Source organism: Orussus abietinus, unplaced genomic scaffold, assembly GCF_000612105.2.
Source record: "Orussus abietinus isolate OABI.00-Male unplaced genomic scaffold, Oabi_2.0 scaffold222, whole genome shotgun sequence".
In the NCBI taxonomy this organism is placed as follows: Eukaryota; Metazoa; Arthropoda; class Insecta; order Hymenoptera; family Orussidae; genus Orussus; species Orussus abietinus.
In genome coordinates this window covers 131,800-156,359 of record NW_019394365.1, presented here as the reverse complement: position 1 = coordinate 156,359, position 24,560 = coordinate 131,800, and the positions used below count along the sequence as shown (strand labels likewise).

Genomic DNA, 24,560 nt, shown 5'->3' with positions numbered 1-24,560 from the left:
CCGGTACTCTCCGGCAACTCTCCGGGTCTCTCCGGCACTCTCCGGCACTCTCCGGCACCCTGCGGCAACTCTCCGGCACTCTCCGGCACTCTCCGGCACTCTCCGGCACCCTGCGGCAACTCTCCGGCACTCTCCGGCACTCTCCGGCACTCTCCGGCACTCTCGAGCACTCTCCGGCACTCTCCGGCACTCTACTGCACTTAACAACACTTAGCGGCACTGTACGGCCTTCGATTAGGCTCGAAAACACTTGAAAAACGCGCGAATACGATCGATGACGCTCGACAATGCTCGAAAAACGATCGATAACGCTCGAAAACGCTTGAAAAACGCTCGAAAACGCTCGAAGAACGCTCGACATTGCTCGAAAAAGTTCTAAACACGTGTGAAAACACTCGAAAAACGCTCGATGACGCTCGAAAACGCTCTGAAAATGACCGAGAAACGCTCGAAAACGGTCGAAAACGTTCAAAAACGCTATAGAAACGCTTGAAAATGCTCGATAACGCTAGTAGGGAAATGTAAAAATCATACGCGAAATGACTCGGCTTACATCCCCAGTTAAGTAAGCCTCGGGAGGATTTTTCGCAGTATTCGACTCTCACGCATACTCGTCGAGTGTAGCGCCGAACGCACACATACTCCACGTCTCGACCCGTGTTTGACGCTTGGCTGGTTGGGACGCGCGAAGGTTTCTAGGATCGATCGCACTCACACAGATTCGCTGCATGAGAGTCCGTACGCGACACCGACGCGTGCCCCAAAGCTCCGCATCACGTCGACTTCAAGGCAACAATGTACTTAATAGTAGTGGATAAGTAGATAAAGTCAAAAGGAGCGTCACATGTGATCTTCCCTTACCATCAAAAGCGAGCAGTGTCGGTAAGCGTAGGTAAGTCACCACGGTCAACTGCCGCATGGTATTACCATCTCGAGTACGTGAGCCGCCAACGGTCACTGGTAGATGGTACCGCCATCGCGAGTGCGCGAGCTCCTATCAGAAATTCGTTGTGCCGCCCTTGGGGGCAAAAAACGGTGAAAGCTAACGTACGAAACCAGAGGGCAGCACAGGATGCGATCGCACGATCCTGCCCGTGAGCAATCTCCCAACCCATCTCTGATTAGAGTCGCCCAAGGGACAGAATGGATTTCCTAAAGAAAATGAATATTTATAAAGAAAAACAATTAATGAAAATGATTTAAATATTATACTGGAGTATCCTGACCCCCTTAACGTAGTTTTTGTTAAATGTTTATTTACAGAATTTCTTAAAGAATTTACTAAAACTTGTTTTATTAAAAGTTAGCAAGTTTCTTAGCGATTCAATTGTTCTGTTTTATGTGGAACAAAATGTACAATTTCCGATTCATTCTTCGATTCAGAAATTCGGAATATTTAATGTATAAATATCGAGTTTACATGATGTCGTCGATTTGTTAAACTCGTGCTATTCACCATTTTGAAAATTTCGCGGTAGGGATATTCGCGCCATCTTGCAGTAGACTGGAAACGTACTATCATGAACGCGTCGGTAAAGTGGTTTGAATCTATTGGAAATTTCATTTTTAAGTATTCTATTGATAGGAAAATCATACGTACACGTATTATTTTAGTTGCTGTATTTGTTGTATCGTTATTTCTGCGATTTTAGTTGAATTTCCTTTACCGATAGAGCATTAAATTGTAAGCTCCTTTTCCCGCTAAAGTTAGGTCGATTTTCCAACTGACAGTCTGAAACGACCTGCTAACCATATTTTGTACCGTGCGAATTGCAAACAATTTGCAGGTTAAATGATTACCAGTCGGCTTGAAGGTTATCGTACAGTACATTTACCGTGTAATTTGCCTATATTCATTCTAGAGACTAGTCAAGTTTTCGTACGTGTGGAAACGGAGCACAAATGGCAGCGCTTGTTAATAATTTAAATATCTGAAGCATTTTACATAGCATCTAGTCATCTTAATCGTAACGAAAGGTACGGTTTACCGGTTTTTATTATAAATTGTAAATGTTAATTACAATTTATGTACTAGTGAGTACGATTGTTGCTTCCTTCGTTTCTCCACGACCAAGGGTTATGTCTGTATTAATAAACTACGTTTTACTTGTCCAAAATAGTTTATCGACCTAATACACAATGCCTGATATAAAAGTAACTCCATTGGGAGCTGGCCAGGATGTTGGGCGTAGTTGTATCCTGGTAACAATGGGAGGAAAAAATATAATGCTCGATTGTGGAATGCACATGGGGTTTAACGACGAGCGACGGTTCCCAGATTTTTCTTACGTAGTCCCAGAAGGACCAACCACGAATTATATTGACTGTGTCATTATATCGCACTTTCATTTAGACCATTGCGGAGCGCTTCCATACTTTACCGAAATGGTAAGCAACCTGTGAATTTGGATATATTCATGACTGATAGTATATATTTGTTTGGTACTACTTAATTTACATAATTTTATTGAAATATCTCATTCATCAGGTGGGTTATACGGGTCCGATATACATGACCCATCCTACAAAAGCTATCGCACCTATACTTTTAGAGGATATGAGAAAGGTGGCAGTGGAACGCAAGGGTGAAAGCAATTTTTTCACATCACAAATGATCAAAGATTGTATGAAAAAAGTTATCGCAGTTACTCTTCATCAATCGGTTATGGTCGATTCGGAGCTAGAAATCAAAGCTTACTATGCAGGACATGTATTAGGTGCTGCCATGTTTTGGGTTCGAGTGGGGTCACAATCCATTGTATATACTGGTGATTATAATATGACTCCGGACCGTCATTTGGGTGCTGCATGGATAGACAAATGTAAGCCTGATCTTTTGATTTCTGAATCCACATATGCCACTACGATCAGAGACTCAAAAAGATGTAGAGAGAGAGATTTTCTGAAGAAGGTAGATGCTCCGAATTATTTTCCTTTCAATTTTCGCTTTATACTGCGAACAAGTGCTCTAACATCTTGTAAATTGTATACGTAGGTTCACGAGTGCATAGATCGGGGAGGTAAAGTGCTAATCCCAGTATTTGCCCTTGGACGAGCCCAAGAGCTCTGTATACTTCTGGAAACGTATTGGGAAAGGATGAACCTTAAAGTCCCGGTATATTTCGCCCTTGGCTTAACGGAAAAAGCAAATAATTACTACAAAATGTTCATCACCTGGACCAATCAAAAAATTAAGAAAACCTTCGTACAGAGAAATATGTTCGATTTCAAACACATAAAGCCATTTGACAAAGCGTACATCGATAATCCTGGGGCTATGGTGGTCTTCGCTACTCCAGGAATGTTGCACGCTGGATTGTCTTTACAAATCTTCAAAAAGTGGGCGCCGAACGAGTCCAACATGGTAATAATGCCGGGATTTTGCGTACAAGGCACTGTCGGCCATAAAGTCTTAAACGGTATGAAACGAATAGAATTTGAAAATCGGCAAATAGTAGAAGTTAAAATGGCGGTCGAGTACATGTCATTCTCGGCTCATGCCGACGCGAAGGGTATCATGCAGCTTATCGAATCCTGCGAGCCAAAGAACGTCATGCTAGTGCACGGTGAATTTGCTAAGATGGAATATTTGAAAGAGAAGATTAAGCAAGAGTTCGGCACGAGTTGCTACAATCCGGCAAACGGAGAAACGTGTACCATTACCACTACTTCTAAGGTTCCGGTTGATGCTTCTCTGGCGCTTTTAAAAGCCGAAGCGAAAAGGTACGCTGCCTTGCCTCCAGATCCAAAAAGAAGGAGACTGTTGCACAGTATACTGATGCTAAATGATGATGGCATGTGTCTCGTAGATTCTGATGAGGTAATTATACGAACGATCTAATTCTACAATATATTATTACATAGCAAAGTTGTAAGGCGTTAACATTGGAACTCTTAAATGTAGGTAGCAAAAGCTGCAGGGATCTCGAAGCATGTAGTGAGATTCACGTGTACGGTACAAGTAAGAGATCCAGGGCCTGCACATGCCACGACTTTAAAGCTCTTGCAGCCATTGAAAGAGAGATTATCAGGTTGGACGGTTCAACTGACAGACGGTTCCATTTCAGTGGAGTCTGTCCTGGTCAAAGTGGAAGGGGACGAAGACGACCAAAAAAGTGTCTACGTCTCGTGGACCAATCAAGACGAAGACTTAGGTAGTTACATTCTCGGTTTCCTGCAGACTCTGTTGAATTGAATGCCAAGAGTTCTGTGCATACCTGTACAAATTCCTTGGACAAGGATTGTATATACTCGTTCCTTCCTGTCAATAAGAAATATACCATTTTTATACAGCCTGGCATTCGTTGATCGTAGCGGGCAACGTCCACCATGAAATGCTCGTATATAAAATATGCACGTGTCTCTTTTTTTACAATCCCGATGTGGATGAAAAATACATAAATGTATATAAAATGGCAATAAATGTGAGAGTAACATTCATTTAACGTCCATTCCCCCCGCGAGGTTCTGATTCCAATTCCGACATACAAAAACATTCATCGGTAGCAAACCCTAACTAGGAATTAAATTCTCCGGAATCTACGAAATGATGAAAAACTTGCGTTTTACACATATTTATTACTTCCGTGTAATCCTTACGTTATATTACAACTGTTACGACGCTCGGGAGCTTCAGAGCCGGCCAATATTATCCATAATATATCCATACTTTAATCAGGAGTATTTCATTTGTAAAACTTCATCGGAAATATAAACAATAAATCATTTTATAACATAACAGTGACTTCCGTCGTGATAACGTAAAGAGAAGTTAGGTACATATATATATATGATTACTCGGCGTTTCTCCGTCTCGATTAGTACGTAACTCGATAAAACAGAAGTTCGGTGCATGCATTATCCGGTAAAAATAACAGCAAGACTAACGCACACGCTCGTACGTGGTCGCACGTAAAAGCTGAAGGGAAAAAAAAAGGAAACCAAGCGATTCGCTTATCTCGAGTGAGCGATCAATTGATCATAGTGTTCCAGCCGCGATGAAGCAATAAATATTCACGATTCCCTTAAATCCACTAAATACACGTTTAATGTAAAATAAGTACGATACGGGATGAACTTGTGTGTCGGTCTAACGTGCTTTAAGTTCGATTAGATTGCCCCTCGACTATTAACGATTGGCAAACTCCCGTCAATGCGTGAAATCACCTAAAAACTCACTCTTAAAACGGTCGATAGAACGATCGAGTAGACATTCGCAAAAATGACGTTGATTAATAGTAACTGTCAACGGGTTAGGTCAGGAATTGCTCGATGAGAGACAACGCAAACTCAAACCCTAGGGGGAATATAAGAAAACAAAACGAAAAGAGAGATATATATATATATATATATGTATATGTATAGATATATAGATATATGTATGTAAATGCTCTTAAATAAAACTAGGTAATTTCTTTTAGAAAAGCGTGTCGTTTCGCAGTGTAATCGTCTTTGCGATCTTGCTCTCTTACTTAAACCCACGGCCCAGCGTTCTCGTAATATCGTTTAAATGTCTACCTTAGTCTGCACGAAGTCGTCCTCTTCACGCGGAAATACTCGCGAGAACCCGTAAACTTCCCCTAGTGGGTGGATCCTCTGAGGATTAAAAATTTGCGCCTGGATTATGCGATTAAAAAATCCTCCCAGGGTTCAGCCTCTGACCCCCCAGGAAGTGTTCAAAGTGCGTAGCTACTTCTGTCACGGTGTCGCGCACAGCAATCCGTTCCTTCCTACGTTCGTCCCTAGTAAACACAATTTTGGTTTGGAACTTAAACATAGGCTCTCACTAAATATACTAAAATACCCTAAACTTCTCTTTTTCCCCGGTACAATGGCGGACATGAATGCCTCCCCTGCAGATACGGCATCGCCTGTGCAGGATGAGAGGGCATCGATGTCTCTCAGTGTACAATGGCGGACATGAATGCCTCCCCTGCAGATACGGCATCGCCTGTGCAGGATGGGAGGGCATCGATGTCTCCCAGTGTACAAGACGATGCGTACTTGTTCCCTTATTGCACGAGTGACTTTCTTCTTCCCTCCCCGACTCGAGAATTTCCTCGCCTACTGTACAAACGAATTCTCGCCGTTAGAAAACGCGCTGTCAATCCATTGCCATCATTCTTTCGTCCTCGCCGGCATCATCCATACAGCCGGCGCGTGTTTACAATTCTATACAATCTATAACGTCACAGCTCCGCGAGTAGGAAAATTAAATTAGACAGCCGATCGAATGTGCTGTGAAGCTGCACCGGCTGTCACTCGTCCTCGTCCTCGTCCTCGACGGAACAATTAGAAATCTCGTTTTACGGCGCTTAACGGCCCCTTACCCCGCGAGTTCAAGTAAACCCCATACAAATCCATTTAATATAATCGTCACGCATACACACACACACACGCACACACACCGTTTTCAGTATCCTGTGTTTACTACCTACGTGTTTATACTTTATCCACATAATAAAATATGATATTCTTCATATAATAAACATTATCCATAGTTTAATTATTATATTAGTCTTCTCGGCGGCAGACTTTTCTCCCGTACCACGTTATGTCGGTGGCATTGGTACATCGTTCGTGCTCATTAACACCGTTACTCGATTTCCTCCCCCTCCAGTGGGCTCTCCGTTAGCGCAGCTTGTTCTTGGAAATTACTTTTTTCCTGAACCACCCTGTAAGAACAGTTTAACGGTAATTGAATATCCATTACGCCGTCGGACTGGCCGTGGTTCCGGTGCCATTTCAATTAATACGACATTGAAAGCTCCTCTTAACAATTAATTGTGCGTTTCCTACACGTTTCAGCAGATACGGATATAAACCCATTCGAGTCCATTCGAAACCATTATGAATTTTTATTTATCTACCCTGATAAAAATCCCCATGCAAATTTACATACTCGGTCATTGGTCACTTCGATGCCACAATAAATTCCGGTTAGAATTACATTGTCTCCGTAACATCACATTCGGCACTTTGGTTAAGTTAAAAGAAAATTATAATGTATTCAAGTGAAAATGTACTAATACGGTAAACGTACAATGTTACCAGTTTACGTTTTTCCATGTGAAATTTCGATTATGAGGTGCATACAAATTTATACAAATATTATGTTTCCATCTATTTTTATCAGTCTGGCTTAAATTCCGTATCCGATGAAAGACAACAAAGGGCCTCGCGCACTCGTGCTAAAATGCACATTTGCGCAAGGGTGCGGTGCATCGTTACTTAATGTACATTCACTACGACGTGGTCGAATATGCAATGTGTTTCAGCAAAAACGACGACGTTATCGAGAACAGAAGTACAGAACGACAAAGAAACACGTTGTACATTCGGCCATTTTTTTTTTCTTTCTAAGAATTATGCAACTTCGTTATTACTTCAGTAAAAATCGGGGGTATGTACGTCCTTTCATGCAGGTTCGGTACACCTTCGCGACAACTACATCATCTTCTCCTTCTCCTCAAAATTCATAAAAACGGCTTGCCAACGTAGACAAAGAGAAAAAAAAAAAGAAATGCCATCACCAAGTGCTAACGAACAAAAAGACAACAACTCGCTGTACAGTACAAAACCTCTGGCCGTTACGACAATAAGGACAACTAGAAATAATTGCAGGCGGCGAGCAAAATGGGCAAGCACACATAATAAGTCTACTGTTGAAAATTAACTCGTACTGCCTGGGCCTGGAACAGCGAAATTGCGAGCGTGGGAGGAGCCCTGCAACATTACACTAGCTCGTCCCAAACAATACAAATTATTATATACACTGACCACTGTCTAACAATGCATTCCGGTGTTGTCAAGGAGAGGTCTAATGAAGCAGTTTCAAAAAACGTTGTACAAGCGAACAATATCGAAAAATCAGAGATCCGAAAAGATGTGCGCAGAACGAGGACTTATAAACCATAATATTTTCATTGGCAGATCTCGCTGTCAATGATCATTCCGTGACACATATTTTCGGTTCTCCGGCACATAAAAAGAAAATAACTGGCGCATATACGCGTGAAAAAGTTTCACTTTGTGAACCGAATGGTAATCTCTTAAACTAAAACGAAGAGTCCCGCGAGATCTGAAATAAAATGTGAAGTAAGAAGTCGATGATCGCCGGACGCATCGGTACAAGCTCCATGAATTAATGTAATATACATGTATCATATTAATCGACAGGATTACTGGCTCGCTGTGAAGGAAAAAGAAATGCATCCTTTACCCCAGTGTTTGTACCCACGAAATTCTTTCCATTCTGTGACTATGTACAACAATTGGGGAACTATGTACAGAGGATTGCTCGTCACATTTCCGCGCTTCGGCACTCGCACCGCTATTAAGCCGCTCCTCCGAACTAATTGCGATATTCACACCCTTTATCTTTATAATATACAAAATTAAGGGATCCAAAAGGAATCGAGAAATCCAACGGCTGCGTCCGCAAACAAGCATGTCGATTTATTTCCGATGGTGTCTCCAAGGCTGCTCTCGAGCTGGCTACTTTTTCTAACTACCTAGTCAACTATTTTACCTATATTACAGTTTCGTTTCTTTTCCTTCCCTCCTTCTCTCTCTGTCTCTCTTTCTCTCTCTACAATTGTACACCGTTGACACTATCCTCATACCGCGCAAACGAGCCGAACAGTATAATAATTACACCAAAAGCAAGTACAAGGAAGCCACTCTCGAGATGTCGGCAAATTCCTCGGGATCAAAGGCCCGTGAGAACATGTTCCGTGCAGGGCTAAATCATAATATAATCAGGACGAGAAGCGATCGAGATGCGCCGTACGGAATGTAAATTAACATCTAAAGCGACAAATTGAAGCGTTGCGAAACACCAATGTAGCGCCACGCGGCTCTACTTTAATAAGGGGTAAAAAAAGGAAATAAAGGAAGCTGGTCTCTAAGAGAATACTTTTATACTACGGGGGGGGGGGGGAAATGAGCGGTACCCAGCGACGTTAAACTTGTGAGATGTATATTACTGTTATGAACAATGACTAGGGAATTACTGAGAGTGGCTTGATATATCCTAAGCAGACCCAGATTAGTACTCGCATGGAGAATGATCAACGCAATGTGAATGAGATGAACTCGCGATCGCCGTAAACGCGAGCGACGAAAACGGGCCGGTAGATGAGAGGACATGAGAGCGTTGAATAAATTGAGTAACAAATTGCTTGCCAAGAGCCTACCATTAACCCGCCTGTCTAGGCTACGTGGGAGCCAACGATTTTAGGATCTCATTCTATAATGTTGCATACCTGCGAATCTGCGCCGCTTTGACGTAGGTTTCTTAGTGGACTGTCGAAACAACCAAAAAGACAACAAAAACGTTACTGGCTTATAGGGTTGAATCGATTACTTATCGACCGATACGCGCGACGTGGTACCTTTAAATGCTAGCCCTGCTGTATCAAGCAACGATCGCCTATGCCGAGTACAAACCAGTTTGAACTAAACAGAATGTATCAGATGGAACAAACACTGGGACAAGGGACCTAAGATTAACGGTCAGTGCCTTAGAGATTCAATTGCCTAATTAAAAGTTCTCTTTCCCGGCGGTTGAGCAACCGCGAAATCGATATGCCGTTGCAACTGAACGTGTAACTGCATCTTCAGCTCTCGTCTAATGTTAAAATGGCAATCAAAGAAATTCTAGATAAGTGAGATTCCCTTCGAGTAAAGATGAAGGATAGAAGTGCGTCACATTTCTGACATAATTCACTATTTACAACACACGGGCAGAATCTCTTTGCAGTATACATTAAGACTGGATCTTGACGTTTCACTCCGATTAAGGTGGTGAAGCTATGTAAAAAATGTATTTGTTCTGACGCTTAGTACTTTCGTCGGGAATACCATTTAACGAGATTCATGCTGATCGGTTGTGTGGTAGCTACTACCGCAAATAAGTTACTCTCTGCTAACAAAATCATGATTAAATGCAAATATCCATTTTACCGCAAAATATATACTGCCCTTTAAGGCACAATCTGCGAGCGTTGTAGCTACAGCAAAGTAAGGAAAGCTGTTGTACATGGCTTTGGAAAAGTACGATCACGCGAAAGTAAGTCGGAAAATGCATTCTCCATACTTTGGATGGCCACAAATACGGAGGATATAATTTCCAATGCGTTCCAATGGATACTGCTAATTTATGTTGAGTGAAATATAGCATGGGTGTTCCTCGCAGGCACAGAATCGTCATGGTTTTCCAATCACCTTTCGACGCAATCGAAAATAATAAATGATCGAATATAGGGGCAATACAAATGGCGATACTAAGCCCAAAATAATAAAACAAACTGTTGGTCGCCATTTACCGGCGTCAAAGGCAAAGGTGAACAACAGAGGTGTAGTAAGATTTCCTGCGTTCTCAAAGACTCGTAGGATTACCTTCCTCTTTTTCTTGTGCTTTTTGTGTTGCTGGCCATTGAAGGGATTCCAACTAGCCTGTGTGTTGTGATCTGTCGTATGACAGGTTTTGGGAGAGATTTCTGAGGTAAGGGAGCTGTTGTCGGTTTCTTGGCGTGATTGAATCAAATCGGTGAACTCGGCTACAGAACAGTTTGCGAGTTCTGAATTCTTGAGGAGGGTTTTTTCTAACGCAGCTATCAGACATTGCGCTGCTAACGTTGGCTGCATTTCATCGAGACATAATTATTAGAAGACTACCGTTATAGATTTGGAAACTGAGAATGGCAATTCGCAAAGTGCACCTTCCGTTCGCGAACGACGCCATTAGTCGAAGGTAATCACGGAGTGTTAAAGATCTCCCGCTAAATTGCCATTCCACGAGTTCGTTCATGACATATTTTATCACGGTACCACGAGGAATAAAATATCTCAACTTATCGATTTCTTTTCTCGCTCTTTGAGTTATTGTACACACCCGCGATATTGCGATCGCCAATAGTTGACTGTATACTTTTATGCTGAACATATATGATCGCCGCATAAGGCCCTTCAATGTTTACAGGCTAGCTGCAAAATCTCTTGCTATTGTTGGAGCAAGAAAAAGACTATCGTTGCGTGTACCAACCTCGGATTTAGTAGAATCGGATTCGGGAGGCCCATTGAATGTCGATTGTCCCGAACTGCTACTGCCACCGCACACTTCACTCTAAAAGAGATGATAAAGTATTGAGCATTAACCGATCCTCAGCGAAATAATTTAATTCTAAACAATAATTTTATATCGCTATGGTGTACACCTTAAGTTGCGACACTTCTTGTCGAAGCTGAGAGACGAGATTTTTTTCTTGAGCTAAACATGACTCGCTCGTTTCCACGAGGGATCGCAGTTTGATTACTTCGGCATCTAAGGTGGCTCTTTTATTGCTCTCCGTCTGCAAGGCGTCCGTTAACCGAGCTCTTTCCTACAACCGCAGAAGAATAAATAAAGTGACCAATCTTTCGTATTCAGACACGTCTGAAATTTCTAACATTTATCTCGTAATTACCTCTTGAAGTTGTTCTACAGCATGTAGATCTTGATTAGCAACCTGCCCAGGTTTTTGAGTAGACGAGAGTGCCAATAATCCAACTTTAGCTTCTTCTTTGAGCGACTCCTGCTCTGCTAATCTCGATTCTAATTCAACTATTTTCTTCTGAAACTACATGACGCGTTATGAAGTATTATTTATATGGATTTTAATCTCTGTAGTGTTAATTCATTTACCTTTTCACTCTCGACTAACTTATTTCGAAGATCGCTTAATTCTACCCTGAGATTTGCAATTTCGTTTTCCTTTTGTCGAATCTGGCCTTGCCATCTCGTCTCTTCTGATTCTATATGAGTCTGAAGCTCATTGAGCATCCCTTCCTAAAATACCATCAACAATTTTTAATAAGATGCTGAGAACATTTCATGAATTTAACAATGGCACTTTATAAACATACCGTATCGTTAATAATTTGTTTATAATGGGACACCATTCCTTGTAAATTTTTATTTTGTTTCTCCATTTCCAAATTTATGTCAGGTTCGTTTTTCTTTCTTAGCTCATTGAGAGCTGCGTATACTCTCTCCTCAAAAGCGGTTACCCACTTATTGTGGGACGTTTCAGTTACCTTTATATCTGGGAATATCCTTTGCAAAAGGGCTTTCGCCGATTCTTGTTCCTCTGCTTTAATTTTTTGCGTTGTCTCCTTAAAACAGGCAATAAAGTTCAACACAGAAAAAAAAGACACATAAAAAATATATATATGGAAAGTAAAATATCTTTAGAAGAATAATGAATTACAAGATCTAGAAAATATGCCCATTATTCTTCGGGTGCTTAATTATCAGAAAATGATATTTATGTCGTAGTTAAATGTCCGTATCAAATAGTAAATTTTAAAGTTGCAGAAAAGTATTTACGAAGAATTTTAAGTCTAAAAATTCTGTACCAATTGGCAAAGAATAAGGCAAGTGACTAAATGGCAAATCACACACTTACATCAATGTTTTTGCCGGTATTGGATTTAGCACGAGCTTCGGCCGCAGAAAGAGCTTCCATCACTTTCCAGTTCTTAATACGTAACTCCTGCGATCAGCCATAAAGCGATAAAATAAATCGACCTAAGTCTACATGAAAGCAATTTTAATTGCAATTGCTACGTAAATGACGTAAAATGATCGTTTAATGAATGAGCAATTATCTTTTACAGTGAAGAGAAAAGTTGGTAAAGTGATGGAAGCAATTAATGTAACCTACGAAAGAGATTTCTCGAATTTACGCGTAATTTTTAATGACACAATCGCCCACAGACATACGATGTCACTATTGTGGTATTAAAAATGATACCAGGAAAGATTCCACCGGGAAGTATGAAAGGAAACATGAAATAATCAGAAACTCGACTAATCACTTAAAGAAACTCACATTATTCTTAGTCTGTTGTGCTTCCAGCTTATCTTGAAGCCCTTTCGCAATCCAGGTTTGACTCCTGACGTCCCGTTGAAGAACCTCGATTTGCTCATGCAATTTACTAAGCTCCGACTCTTTCATCCTCAGTTCGACATTCAAGGCGTCCAACTGCTTATTCTTTTGATCTAGCCTAAAGAGAAATACAATCTGACGTTTTAAAATCGACCTATTCAATACTTCAAACAGCCAACCTTTGAAAAGTACTTTACTTACAGATTGGCTTGTTCCACCAGCTCCACATTATTCTTCTGAATTTTCTCATCGATTCCATTTTCACGACCTTCCGCGGCCGGTCGCGCCGTCGTCGCCGCCAGCTGAGAAGCCAGAGATTCATTTTCTTCGTGCAACTGTTTCACTTGTTTCTGGAGCTCCAACATGTTTCCATACTGTAATTCACGCGTATAAAAGCTACATCAATTATTTCCGACAAAACATCGAAATCGTTACGATTCGATTCTCCTTGTTTACGGTTTCAAAAGGAACTCCAATCTAATCGTAAGAAATCCTTTAACAAATAGTCTGCACGCCTCCTAACCTGTGCAGAGAGTTTATCCTTTTCCTCTTGCAATCGCGCGATATCGTCGTGAGCTTTCGTTAGTTGCACCTTCGTCTGGTTGAGCACCTCCTTAAGTGCTCCGAATTCAGCCAGGACTTTGCTCGTCTCAGCTACTGACTTCTGGGCTTCGGCCTTCGCTTGTTCGAGCTCCATCTGGCACTGCTTGAGCTCATCCTCCTTCACTTTGATTAAGTTCTTCAAAGACGTGAACTCCGCAGCTTCCGATTTAGCTTCGTTTTGGGTAGCCGAAAGCTCAGACTTCAATTTCATGGACTCAGCTTGAACCTTGCTCAGCTCTACTTTCGCAGAAGCCAAGTCACTGACCTCAGCCTTTGCTAAATTCAGCTCAGACTGCACAGAATTCAATTGTTTTTGCAAATCCTGCTCGTGACGTAAAGTAGATTTCACCCTGTGATCTAGGTCAGCGTTCGCGCGGTGCGACTCCTAGGGACAAAAAAATTAATTAGTTAACAAAATCTCACGTATACAGAGGACGTAATGACGAAAGTTCACCTCGAGCTGCCTAGCCATATCCTGTAGTCTGTCGCCGGTCTCCTTGAAGTGCTGCATCTGTCCTTCCGAGTGGATCAGCTGTTCCTGCATCATAGCCAGCTGCTGCCTCAACATCTCGATCTCGGCGGTGCTGCTCTCACAGGTCGCCTGCAACTCCTGGGTCACGCTCATGTTCACGTTTTGCAGCTCCTGCACTTCCACGTGCTTCTGAGCAAGCTGGGCCTTCAGGGCGTTCTCGTTGTCCCTCATCTGAGCAAACTGGACTTCCAGCTGTTTTCGCTGAGCGATGAGCTCCTGCTGCATATGGCCCTGAGTCTGGCCCTGGTCTTCCTGCATCTTGTGAATGATCGCCGCGTCTTCGTTGACCTTGGCCTGCAATTGCTCGATCTGCCTGGCAAAACCTTGCTTCTCGGCGGCATGACTCTCCAGGATGTGTTGCATGCGAGTATGTAAGGTCAGGGCCTCGGTGGCCTTGGCGTTCAGCGCCTCCTCCAACTGTCTCACGCTCGCCGTCAGTCTGGACCTTTCGGCATTGAGCTCAGCCCGTAATTCCTTCAATTTGCTCTGAAAGGCAACGCTAACCTCGTGCTCGTCGGCCAGGGCCTTCTCCTTCTCGGCCAATTGTTTCTTCAATTTGATCACGGGATCTGCACGGCCCTCGGTCCACTCCGAATGCTCCAAAGGATTGTCCAGCTGTTTATTCAACAGCTGGTCGATCAGAATTTGGATCTCAGACCGGCTCAGCTCGGCCTTCTGTACCAGGGGCATCAAGAGAGAAACGTTAACTCCATCTTTGTCCCCGCCTAAAAATCAAAAAATAACATTTAAGAAATAAATTACTGCCTAATTAATTAATTATTCCAATAGGAAACCGCTTTAAAAAAAAAAAAACAATCAGACAACAATTATTTTTACATTCACACTTATGCTAGTAGAAAGTGTTTTACGGGTTAATTCGTAAGAAATTAGTAAGAAATCATTTTCGGTGCTGTAGACATCCGTAGGAATTACTTCCGGGAGTCGAAAACAGTAATAAGACAGTCAATTCCGTGATCCTCTAACTGTGCTATAAACGCATTAAAGTGCAAGCATAACAACATGGTTATACGAGTACTTTGCAAGCCGCCACGCTTTCATGTGTACAGCAGCTTCTTATGGATGAAACCTTGATGGTAACTGTTCGGACATCGACCTGAGTGCACGGGAGGCCGGAGGGGGGCGGAGAGCTGACTCCACCTCAGCCGCATTCCAAAGCTCTTCAGGGGAATCCGTCTGATTTTGCCTCGAGCAAATTCCTTACGGAACTCTTGCGCTTCCCCTCCATGCAATTATTAGCTTATGCTAATTTTGAATTCTGTCTCTCTTCTTTTTTTTTTTTTTTTTTACAAAACGTTCAACGATCGAAGGATTGCGAGTTGCATGTTAACGTCATGATCAATTAAAAACCATCAGAGCAATGTTTAACTTTGCATAGAAAATACTTCCATCATGTTTTAAATTATTTCCGTGGGTAATAAATGTTTAATGAAACATTTAAACTACCAGATAGAGAAGAAAATAACATATAACTGTACCAATACCGTCCTGAATATATCCCACCAGAATGAAGCTAGACAAACGATTGATCTGAAAGATTGAATTGCAACATGAATCAAAGATCTTGGCCTGCATTCGAAGTTCAATCGAGCGGAAAACAGATCCCATGTTTTTTTCATGATCTACAAAATGCCGACGAAAATAAAAGTTTTGAATGCAGCAAATAATCTCATGGATTAAATGAAACTAAAAATTGTCCAACATGAATGGGAATTTTGGATAATAAATACGCATTGTCGTACGCAGTGGATGAACTTTTCGTTCTATGTAAAGCGAAACCCCCAAGAGACGTGATGGTTCTAACGGGCCGACAGATAAGCGGAGATAAACGTCTATTTTTAGATTATTTCCTACCGAAACAGTGCACTCTAAGGATGAACGGTTAGCCTTTCCAAAATGAGTTGAGTGAAAGTTTTCATTTCGCACCAAGAGAAATGGAATTTGATTCTCACCAATCTGAGCCAGGATGTCGTTCTTCTTCTTTGCCTTCTTCGATTCCTTCACCGTCGACTGCACGGTGGATGCAACTTCCTTCTTTTCATGCAGTTCCTTCACTTCTTTCGCTGGGATTTCCTTCGCATCCTTTATATCCTTCGGTTGTTCTTTGACTTCCTTGGACTCCTTGGTCTCCTTGATCTCCTTGGTCTCCTTCACCTCTTTGGTGACTTCTTTCGCAATTTGCTGTTGAGGAGCACTAGCACTAGCAACCACCTCTTTCTTCTCTTCCTTAGGCTCCTTGTTGTCCTTGTTATCATCTTTCTTCTTACCAGCTTCCTTGACACTCTTCTTCGACTTTGTAGGAGTATCCTTTGGAGACTTGTTCACGACAGGTTCGGACTGGCTAACTTGATGTACAATGTCCCTCTATTCAAAGCACACAAGCACATTCTATAGTTTGTAGAAATTGGTTAAATACGAAGACATCAATAAAACAATAGATAAAACACACGTGAAGTTTTACACATAGTAAATTGTCAGAAGCGAACTACTTCTAAGTGCTATGCGTATTCTAGAAATCATTATTAATACGTGAGAAAGGAAAGATGTAAGGATTTATGATGTGTGCAATCAATTAGTGAAGTGATATAAAGCATTAGTTATCCAGAACATTCCCACAACGTAGTATTGCCGACTCCTTCTATAGCTGTCAACGAGCAGTAAACTCACACTGCGCATCCGGAGTTCGAGGCTGTCTTTCGGCTGAATTCTGTCAAAGTGATTGATTTCATCGGATAAAGGTTCCAGAGGACATAGATCTGGAGCAATTACCACTGGTTCATCTTTATTTACGAGGATCGGTTTGACCTTGTCGACCTTGCTCTTCTTCTTACCACCTTTGCTACTGTCCTAAAGTATCAATAGAAGCAAAAATATTCCCCAAATGTTACGTATGACATGATATTGCACGATATTAAATGGATTCATATGTAAAGTGAATTATGATTACGAGCATAACTGTTTTAGAAAGCAGAATGGAATGATTTTTCTGTTTTACAACCAGATACCACATTACAGCACCAATGATGTAAAAATGTTTGTGTTCAAGAATAATGCAAATATTATAGCTGTAAAGAAATGCGATAAAAAAAATCTGTTTCACAGAATATTATTTGATGTTATACTCGAAACGTCATCATGGTCTTATAAATGCAATTAAACAGAAATTTAATACCATCTAATTCTGACCTAAATAAAAGGAACACCATTTAAATTTAATTGTCATTGTGAATGAATTTACTTTTCACCTTTGTATGCGTTTTACTTTGACTTCTTGCTGAACATAAATACCTGAAAGTAATAAATTCACTGCATCATTGAATATCTATTAATATTCAATTTTATATGCTTTTATCTTCCAGAACAATTACAAATTTACATGCTCCTGCAGATTAAGAAAGCCATTTACTGTACACTTTAAATTTGTTACATTGAAAGACCAAAGTACATGATTATTTTTATCCACTTTTTACCCATTGATAACATTCCAATGAATCGTGTCTGTTGCAAACAGTACAATACAGACGCAGAAGATATTTATGGAAAGCAATCATTTTATTTGAAATCGGTTTATCAGGTTACTGAAAAGCTATAATTAATACAGACGAACATTGCCACAGATACAGTAATACTGCCAAATACCTCAATTAACCTCAGGAGAAGTAACTTGCGTAAAAGATAGACTATCGAGAATGACAAAAAGAGGAACGAAAGATATCCCAGGTCATGCTATAAATACATGGATATAGTTAATGTGGCACATCGTACGAACTACTCGCGGAATGGCTGGATGAACATTATGGTTCTGAAAGGTGTTGCAAGAATTATGTCAAATTGAAAAATATTTTCAATTTTTCAAGGTTATATAAAACATGTCCAAAGAAAGTAATTTTCAGAATGACTTACCAAGGCATGGCTTAGGTAAAAGTGATTACAATGTAAAAGGACAATAAATTGATGTATAAAAACTAACATTAGGATATCAATGCTAAATAAAATACTAAAAATAAATTTGTATTGTACCAGTGACAAAAAGCAAGCACTCTGTTAGTACAGTTCCTAAAATAGAGTGAAACAACTGAAATTATGCATTTATGTAGAATGAAGACAAATTGCCTTCCTCATTTGTTATTTACATATTTCTCTAATAACCTAATTCAATAGTTATTAGAGATACTTAAAGTATCTTTATTTAAATGCAGATATAGTTGAGATAATTCAAACCCTTGTTAACATTCTTTACATTTGACAAACTGAACTTTGTAGCTAAATGACACTTCTGAGATAATCTTAAACTGTAATGATAAGTTTAGATATTGAATAATAGAATTTAAGCTTTCATACACAAAATCATGATTAGATAATTGCTGCATAATGAGACTTATGAAGTTTTGAACTATATAATGGTCACCGAGGACCGTCTTAGGCACAATTTGAATACGACGCAGAAGTATAAGACCTGTTATGTGACATCTGATATCGAGCCTGACATCCTATATTTCATTCATAAATATAATCCATGTAGATAAACTTTCGGTGTATAGAAACTCATATAATTAATAACTATACCAAAGAAATTATGCCGAATAATCAATATGTCCATGCATCAAAAATGAGAATCCTGTTATTTCAAGAGTGCTATTCTTTCATATTATTTCTCCTTGAACTTAAAACAATAAAAATTGCCTTACCTGTATTACTATTGGTTCTGAAGGCAGAATCTGTGGAGTTTCAACAAACTGGATATGTTCAGGTTTGTCTTCCTTCTCTTCCTTTTCTTCTTTCTTCTCTTTTACTTTCTTCCCAGACTTATTTTTATGCTTCTTCTCTTTTCCTTTATCTTTTTTCCCTGATTATGAAATACATTACACAATAAATCCACCAATACAAAACAAAGTCCTGAATATTACAATTTAAATTATAACCCTGTTAAAACCTACCAAGTAACAAATCATCAGGTAGTTTCCGTTGTTCCGCAATAGCTTCTTCGTATGATTTTTCTTTTATTCCAAACATCGACACTAGTACAATGACTACTGCTGATAATAGGACGATTCCTACATATACCGCTCCTGTTTGGATATCCATAGTTGTACTTTGCTACTCTCCCTGTAAAAGACATATTATAAATTATTTATTCTATAAACTTTCCCACTTTTACAGTTCTTTACAAACGGCCTTAAAAATGTAATTCTGGCGTCTTTCAAAGCTATGTATTACCATGTCTTCTAACGGGAGGTTTAAACTGCATAGTTGGTATTTTTATACATTATATTCTTTTAACTCTTAACCAATATTTCAAGTTAGTCATAATAAAAGGTTTTCTATACATATTTACTACAGCAAGTTCAATTAACCATTCCAGTTCTCACAGAAATATATTAAATTAATTTAACCAAATTTGCAAATATGTTAGCTCAGCGACTTAGGCCAAGACGGGCACATCGCGACTAGCTATTGAGTACAATAAATAGAAAGCCGGAGTATAATAAGCAAACCCTGAAGGAACTACCCTAGCTAGAACCGGCAAAAACGACTCGGAACGCAAAGGCCTACATCGAGTATCGGAAAAAGAAAGCACTCACTCCTCGATCCTGGTTGACGACCCGCGTTGTCAGTCAGAGTTTTGTACAATGGGACGGCCGCAGAGCCGCGTACTTAGCTCCTCAGGGAAAAACACGAGCGAACACTTCGCACGCGACGATCTCCTAAGAATTATGGCGGCCGCACGTACAGACAAGTGTACGAGTTCCGAAGCCACGCCTATCAAAATCCAACGACTTCTGATTGGCGGCCGAGGATGCCACGTATGCTACGCGTCCGCGGCTCCTCCGGCCGAATTTGATCCGGCTCTTTCACTAACAGTCGCTAACAATGACACATAGTTAATAATTGATAATCTAGGTTTATACCGATCAGACTGACGCGGTGCGCATACGTCGGGAAAGTTGCGAGTGACGTGTCTCTGAAGTTGGCCGCGACTTGGCGACGTGGCAAGAGGCCGCGCGCCCACGCTTTTCGCACTCCGCCATCTTGGATCGCATTGTCGGTAAGGAAGAGAGAGAGAGAGAGCAACCAATAGCACGTGAGTAAGTGGAACGGAGAGAGACGTTAGCCACGTTCTGAAACGCCCGGCACTGAGCTCTGATAACATTCATCCTTATCTTACGCGCGTCTGCAATCAAAGTCCATCTTTGTTATCAATGGGACCAATATTCGGACCAAAAATTTTGTTAACTTCAATGGTGAAATCCCTAGATTTTTACCTTAATCGGTAAAATCAGGGTTGCCACTGCTGCTCCGATCGGAGTAGTTTACTACTATTAATGTGATTTTTCTACTCTACTCCACTTCTATGCTTTCTACTCCGTTGTATTCCTGAAATATTATGTATATCAAGAAATTCGGCAGAGTTTCGAGCCAAATACATTTTTGAGCGTATATATAACTGACTTTAAGACAATGAATTTAATTATTTTACTATAAAGAAATCTGTCTAATTCTCACTGAATAGAAATACCAAAGATGGATGGAAATACATTTCTAGTTACGTTTGCATTCATCGGTTAAACCCATCTAATGACTGAAAATTCAAGAATGAGAAAAACTTTTCAAATAACCCGCCGTATCCATAATATTAGATTTTAGTTCGGCCATTTTCACTATAGCGGCGGTAACGGTAATTTCTACTCCGCTGACAGTGAATTTATTCCCTTTTTTATGATTTCTCCTACTCTCTGAATCGCGACGGTGGCAGCACTGAATAAAATTGTTTGGAACTGATTTCAAGCGGTGGCTGCTTGTCATTTTTTGTAACTTTCTATAAATATTGAAACGTTAATGGTGTACATACGTTTCAATCGCCATTCACTCGTGTACGTACTATTAGAGTATAACTTGTAACGCTCATAAATGAGCATTTTATTTAACATACAGGAGAAAGTATTATTAATCTCAAGATCTAATAAATAAATGCTGTTTGATGTCACGTAAACTTTTTCATAGTGACAATGCACCAAAATCCGGAATTTCTTACAGCTTGTAATGGTCAAATCAGAATTTATATTTAAAACTTAAAGAAGAGGTGAGGCCTCAGTTAGCAAGTGGGTAAATGTAAATGACTTTAATTATAATAATCTAACGAAAGAACATGACAACTAAAGGTCACTAATCACAGTTTTACAATGTATGAATCATTTTAGCGAGATATGGTTTACAATCTTTACATTCAATCCTGAAGACATGATGTGTGAAAAAAATCAAACAGATCCAAATACTGAATCGGAGTTCCATTCCATTTCAATTAAACTATCAAATCTATGTCGTTTATGTGGAAATGTAGCTGTGAATGGAATTGAAATATTTAGTGCCAAGGGTATTGAATTTAAACTGCAGGACAAAATATCAATGCATATGCCAATTACCGTTGACTCTAAAGATATAATGCCCTTAAGAATCTGCTTAAATTGTCGTACAAAATTAGAGATGACACACTCATTGGTCACTGCTTGTGTACGAACCGACATTAATATTCGAAAACTCTTGAATATTCATGAAACGGTAAGTAAATTGCTGTTCTTTTTTCCATGTCGTCACATTAAACATATTAGTATATAATAATAGAATTTTTTAATGTCACAGGTGGAATATGCAAACAAATTTCAGTCACTTATAGAACATTGCTCTATGCAAGTAGATTCTAACAAATGTGGGAATGACATGGTCGATAATGAATCTGTGCCATTAATTTCTAAAAATGATGAAGTCTGTAATATAAAAGAATATAACAAGCCGGAATCTTTAATGATCTCTGAATTAGAACATGTAGCAGTTTTATCCCAACATTCTGAATTATCCAACAATATCGATATGAGTAATATGGAAGACTTAATAATTAATGATGAAACAAATGATGATACAAATGCAAATTCTCTTAATGAGTTTGAAACTTTTACTGAGATAAAAAATACAAAGAATAATCCAACACTGGCCTTTTCAACAAATAATGATGTTCGTATAGATAAAACTAATCCAATTACATATTTTATTAATAAAAAGGAAGGAATGTTTAAAAATCATTCTGATTTGTGTGGAAATAAGAATAACTTGGCTCATAAAAGTAATGAAATATTATGTGCGCAAGTTGATTGTACAGACATTTCCGAAATTTCAGACACAATAAGTTTTAACTTAAATCAAAGAACATGCGATGTCTGTAAAGATACATTTGATAATGAAGAGATCTTTCAAGAACATATAATTGTACACAATAAACTTCCTCATGAATTAAACTCGGATCTAGATATTGATGAGACTTTAGTGGGGAATCAAACCAGCAATAATATGAATGATCAAGCCAAATTAAAGACAAGTGATCTGAATGTCCCAAATAGAAGATGTGGTTACTGCCAAGCAATATTTTCAGTGCCAAAAGAATTGCAAATACATATATCCGAATATCATGGAGAACAAGTACCATTCAAATGTAGCTTGTGCGATAAGACTTATCAAAAGTGGTCGAATTTGGATGTTCATGAAGCAACTCATAGGCTGGATAAACCTTATCTTTGTGATCTTTGTGGTAAAAGCTTTAAGCATTCTAATAATTTAAGAGGTCACAAGAGAACTCATTTAGATGTATCAAAAAAGAAACGACATGTTTGTGATATATGTGGAAATGCCTACCGATCTAGGTAAAATTTCATACTCCCTTGTAAGGTGAAAATTGATATTTTCTTACAGACTACATTATGAAAATGTGATTTTCTTGTACTATTTTAATTAAAATAATTTAAACATTCAGATTTCATCTGCGGGAGCACATGAACCAACATGATGGAAACAAGCCTTACCCATGCGAGGAATGCGGGAAGGCCTTCTATAAGAGGATACAGTTACGGCAACATAAGCTGTCCCACGGGCTAAACAAGTACGCCTGTCCAGTTTGTGGAATGACCTTTAATCGTAGAGGAAATATGAATGCTCATCTCAAGAGACACAACAATAGAGAAGGCACTTATGCTTGTAGTGTGAGTACCTTCAAACATCGTATGTATTCCAATTGCATAAAACTAACTACATGATTTAAAATTTCATCCCTTCCTGCAGCTTTCCTTTAAAATTTCATTCCCAACAATACCTTGAAAAGATTTAGAATATTTTCGTTTACAGGTTTGCGAATATCGATGCAGCTCGATGAGCGAATTAAAGTTGCATAGGAAACAACATTCCGAAACAGACATCATAGAGAGTATTAAGAAGAAATCTAGTAACAAAACAGTGTGGCAGTGTGAAGTGTGTGCACGAGTGTTTTCAAAGCGTGCTGCTCTATTGAACCATGAACGGATACACACAGGGGACAAAGTAAGGATAGAATGTGACATTTGTGGCAAGAAGTTAGCGAGCAAAAGTTCTCTGGCATACCATAAAAAATCAATTCACTCAAATGAAAGACCTCACATGTGTCAATATTGTGGGGAATCTTACGTGTCTAAAGAGGCACGTCTAATACACGAAAGAGTCCATACTGGAGAACGTCCATATGTCTGTAAAATATGTAATATGCGATATAGATGCTCGAGCAATTTGAGTCAACATATGAAAATCCATTCAGAAGTTCGACCTCATGCATGCAGTTACTGCAATAAAAGTTTCGCTCGTAAAAGTGCACTAAGTGTTCATGAGCGAATTCACACAGGTATTAAGCCATTTGCTTGCTTGACGTGTAATAAAACTTTCGCACAAAAAAACGACATGCTTAAGCATACGAAAACTCGCCACTCGAAATCGATACAATGCGAGCAATGCGACGAAAAGTTTTCCACAAAAAGGGACATTTTAAAGCACATGGCAAAACACGATCACGAATCCTTCCCAGAATCGTCAAAAGGTCCTACCATGAATGAATTTGAGGACATGTCACAGCAGTTGGAAACATACACCTTAAGTCTACCCTGCATACCTATTGAATCTTCAACGGAACCAGAAATTGTTCATAATACTGAATAATTCATTCTTCTCGAACCTTGTTCCGGCACATTCGACTCGTGAGATTCATATAGATACAATTATGCGTTTTTAATATTAGATTCGCTAAAAGTTTGTTATATTTATAACCTTAAATGTTTATATGTATTATTTGTATATTAACATTGTATATTTTCAAAGATGAATGACTTAATTACTAAAGGAATATATGCAAAATGTCAATGTTGATTTTAATATTGTATATCATATTTTAATACCAAGCGATTTACTACACAGTCAATTTTTAACGATTTAACTGATCGTACAAAAATGTAGCTATCTTTTCACGTTTTAAAATAATATGCACTGGTGGATATAAATTCCTTTCCTGCAGATAAGACAGTGATCCAGTATATAAAGGGAAAGTATTCATGTCCACCGGTACACTATTGACCTATTACAATGCGTCAGCATTGTAATTACGAATCGACAATGGCCTACTCGTAAGTCCA

The 24,560-nt window shown here is 39.5% G+C and overlaps 3 protein-coding genes across 8 annotated transcripts; 2 read left to right on the top strand and 1 right to left on the bottom strand.

The window, feature by feature from the left end:
* The first annotated feature begins 1,601 nt into the window (after positions 1-1,601).
* LOC105695408 (integrator complex subunit 11) lies at positions 1,602-4,440 on the top strand. The gene is made up of 5 exons (XM_012416946.1): positions 1,602-1,977; positions 2,121-2,388; positions 2,489-2,911; positions 2,996-3,820; positions 3,905-4,440. The coding sequence occupies exons 2-5, from the start codon at positions 2,140-2,142 to the stop codon at positions 4,193-4,195; spliced, it is 1,788 nt and encodes a 595-aa protein (XP_012272369.1). The 5' UTR covers positions 1,602-1,977; positions 2,121-2,139; the 3' UTR covers positions 4,196-4,440.
* A 1,562-nt stretch (positions 4,441-6,002) lies between these two features.
* LOC105695314 (kinectin) lies at positions 6,003-20,142 on the bottom strand. 3 transcript variants are annotated; one of them, XM_012416780.2, is made up of 16 exons: positions 19,668-20,141; positions 19,023-19,191; positions 18,774-18,931; positions 16,753-16,932; positions 16,038-16,449; positions 13,990-14,792; positions 13,456-13,920; positions 13,134-13,306; positions 12,876-13,050; positions 12,450-12,536; positions 11,908-12,156; positions 11,687-11,830; positions 11,469-11,621; positions 11,220-11,384; positions 11,048-11,128; positions 6,003-6,674 (listed from the first exon to the last, which is right to left on the bottom strand). In XM_012416780.2, the coding sequence occupies exons 2-16, from the start codon at positions 19,168-19,170 to the stop codon at positions 6,654-6,656; spliced, it is 3,414 nt and encodes a 1,137-aa protein (XP_012272203.1). In that variant the 5' UTR covers positions 19,171-19,191; positions 19,668-20,141; the 3' UTR covers positions 6,003-6,653. The 3 variants fall into 3 exon arrangements, with proteins under 3 accessions (XP_012272203.1, XP_012272205.1, XP_012272207.1); XM_012416784.2 differs by lacking the exon at positions 6,003-6,674 and adding an exon at positions 6,684-10,644 and having other exon boundaries at positions 19,668-20,142; XM_012416782.2 differs by lacking the exon at positions 12,450-12,536.
* A 442-nt stretch (positions 20,143-20,584) lies between these two features.
* LOC105695341 (zinc finger protein 93) lies at positions 20,585-24,297 on the top strand. Of its 4 annotated transcripts, none has more exons than XM_012416835.1 (5): positions 20,585-21,166; positions 21,285-21,642; positions 21,724-22,775; positions 22,886-23,111; positions 23,254-24,297. In XM_012416835.1, the coding sequence occupies exons 2-5, from the start codon at positions 21,325-21,327 to the stop codon at positions 24,088-24,090; spliced, it is 2,433 nt and encodes an 810-aa protein (XP_012272258.1). In that variant the 5' UTR covers positions 20,585-21,166; positions 21,285-21,324; the 3' UTR covers positions 24,091-24,297. The 4 variants fall into 4 exon arrangements, with proteins under 4 accessions (XP_012272258.1, XP_023287805.1, XP_012272259.1 ...); XM_023432037.1 differs by having other exon boundaries at positions 20,585-21,185; XM_012416836.1 differs by having other exon boundaries at positions 20,585-21,189.
* Positions 24,298-24,560: the final 263 nt, after the last annotated feature.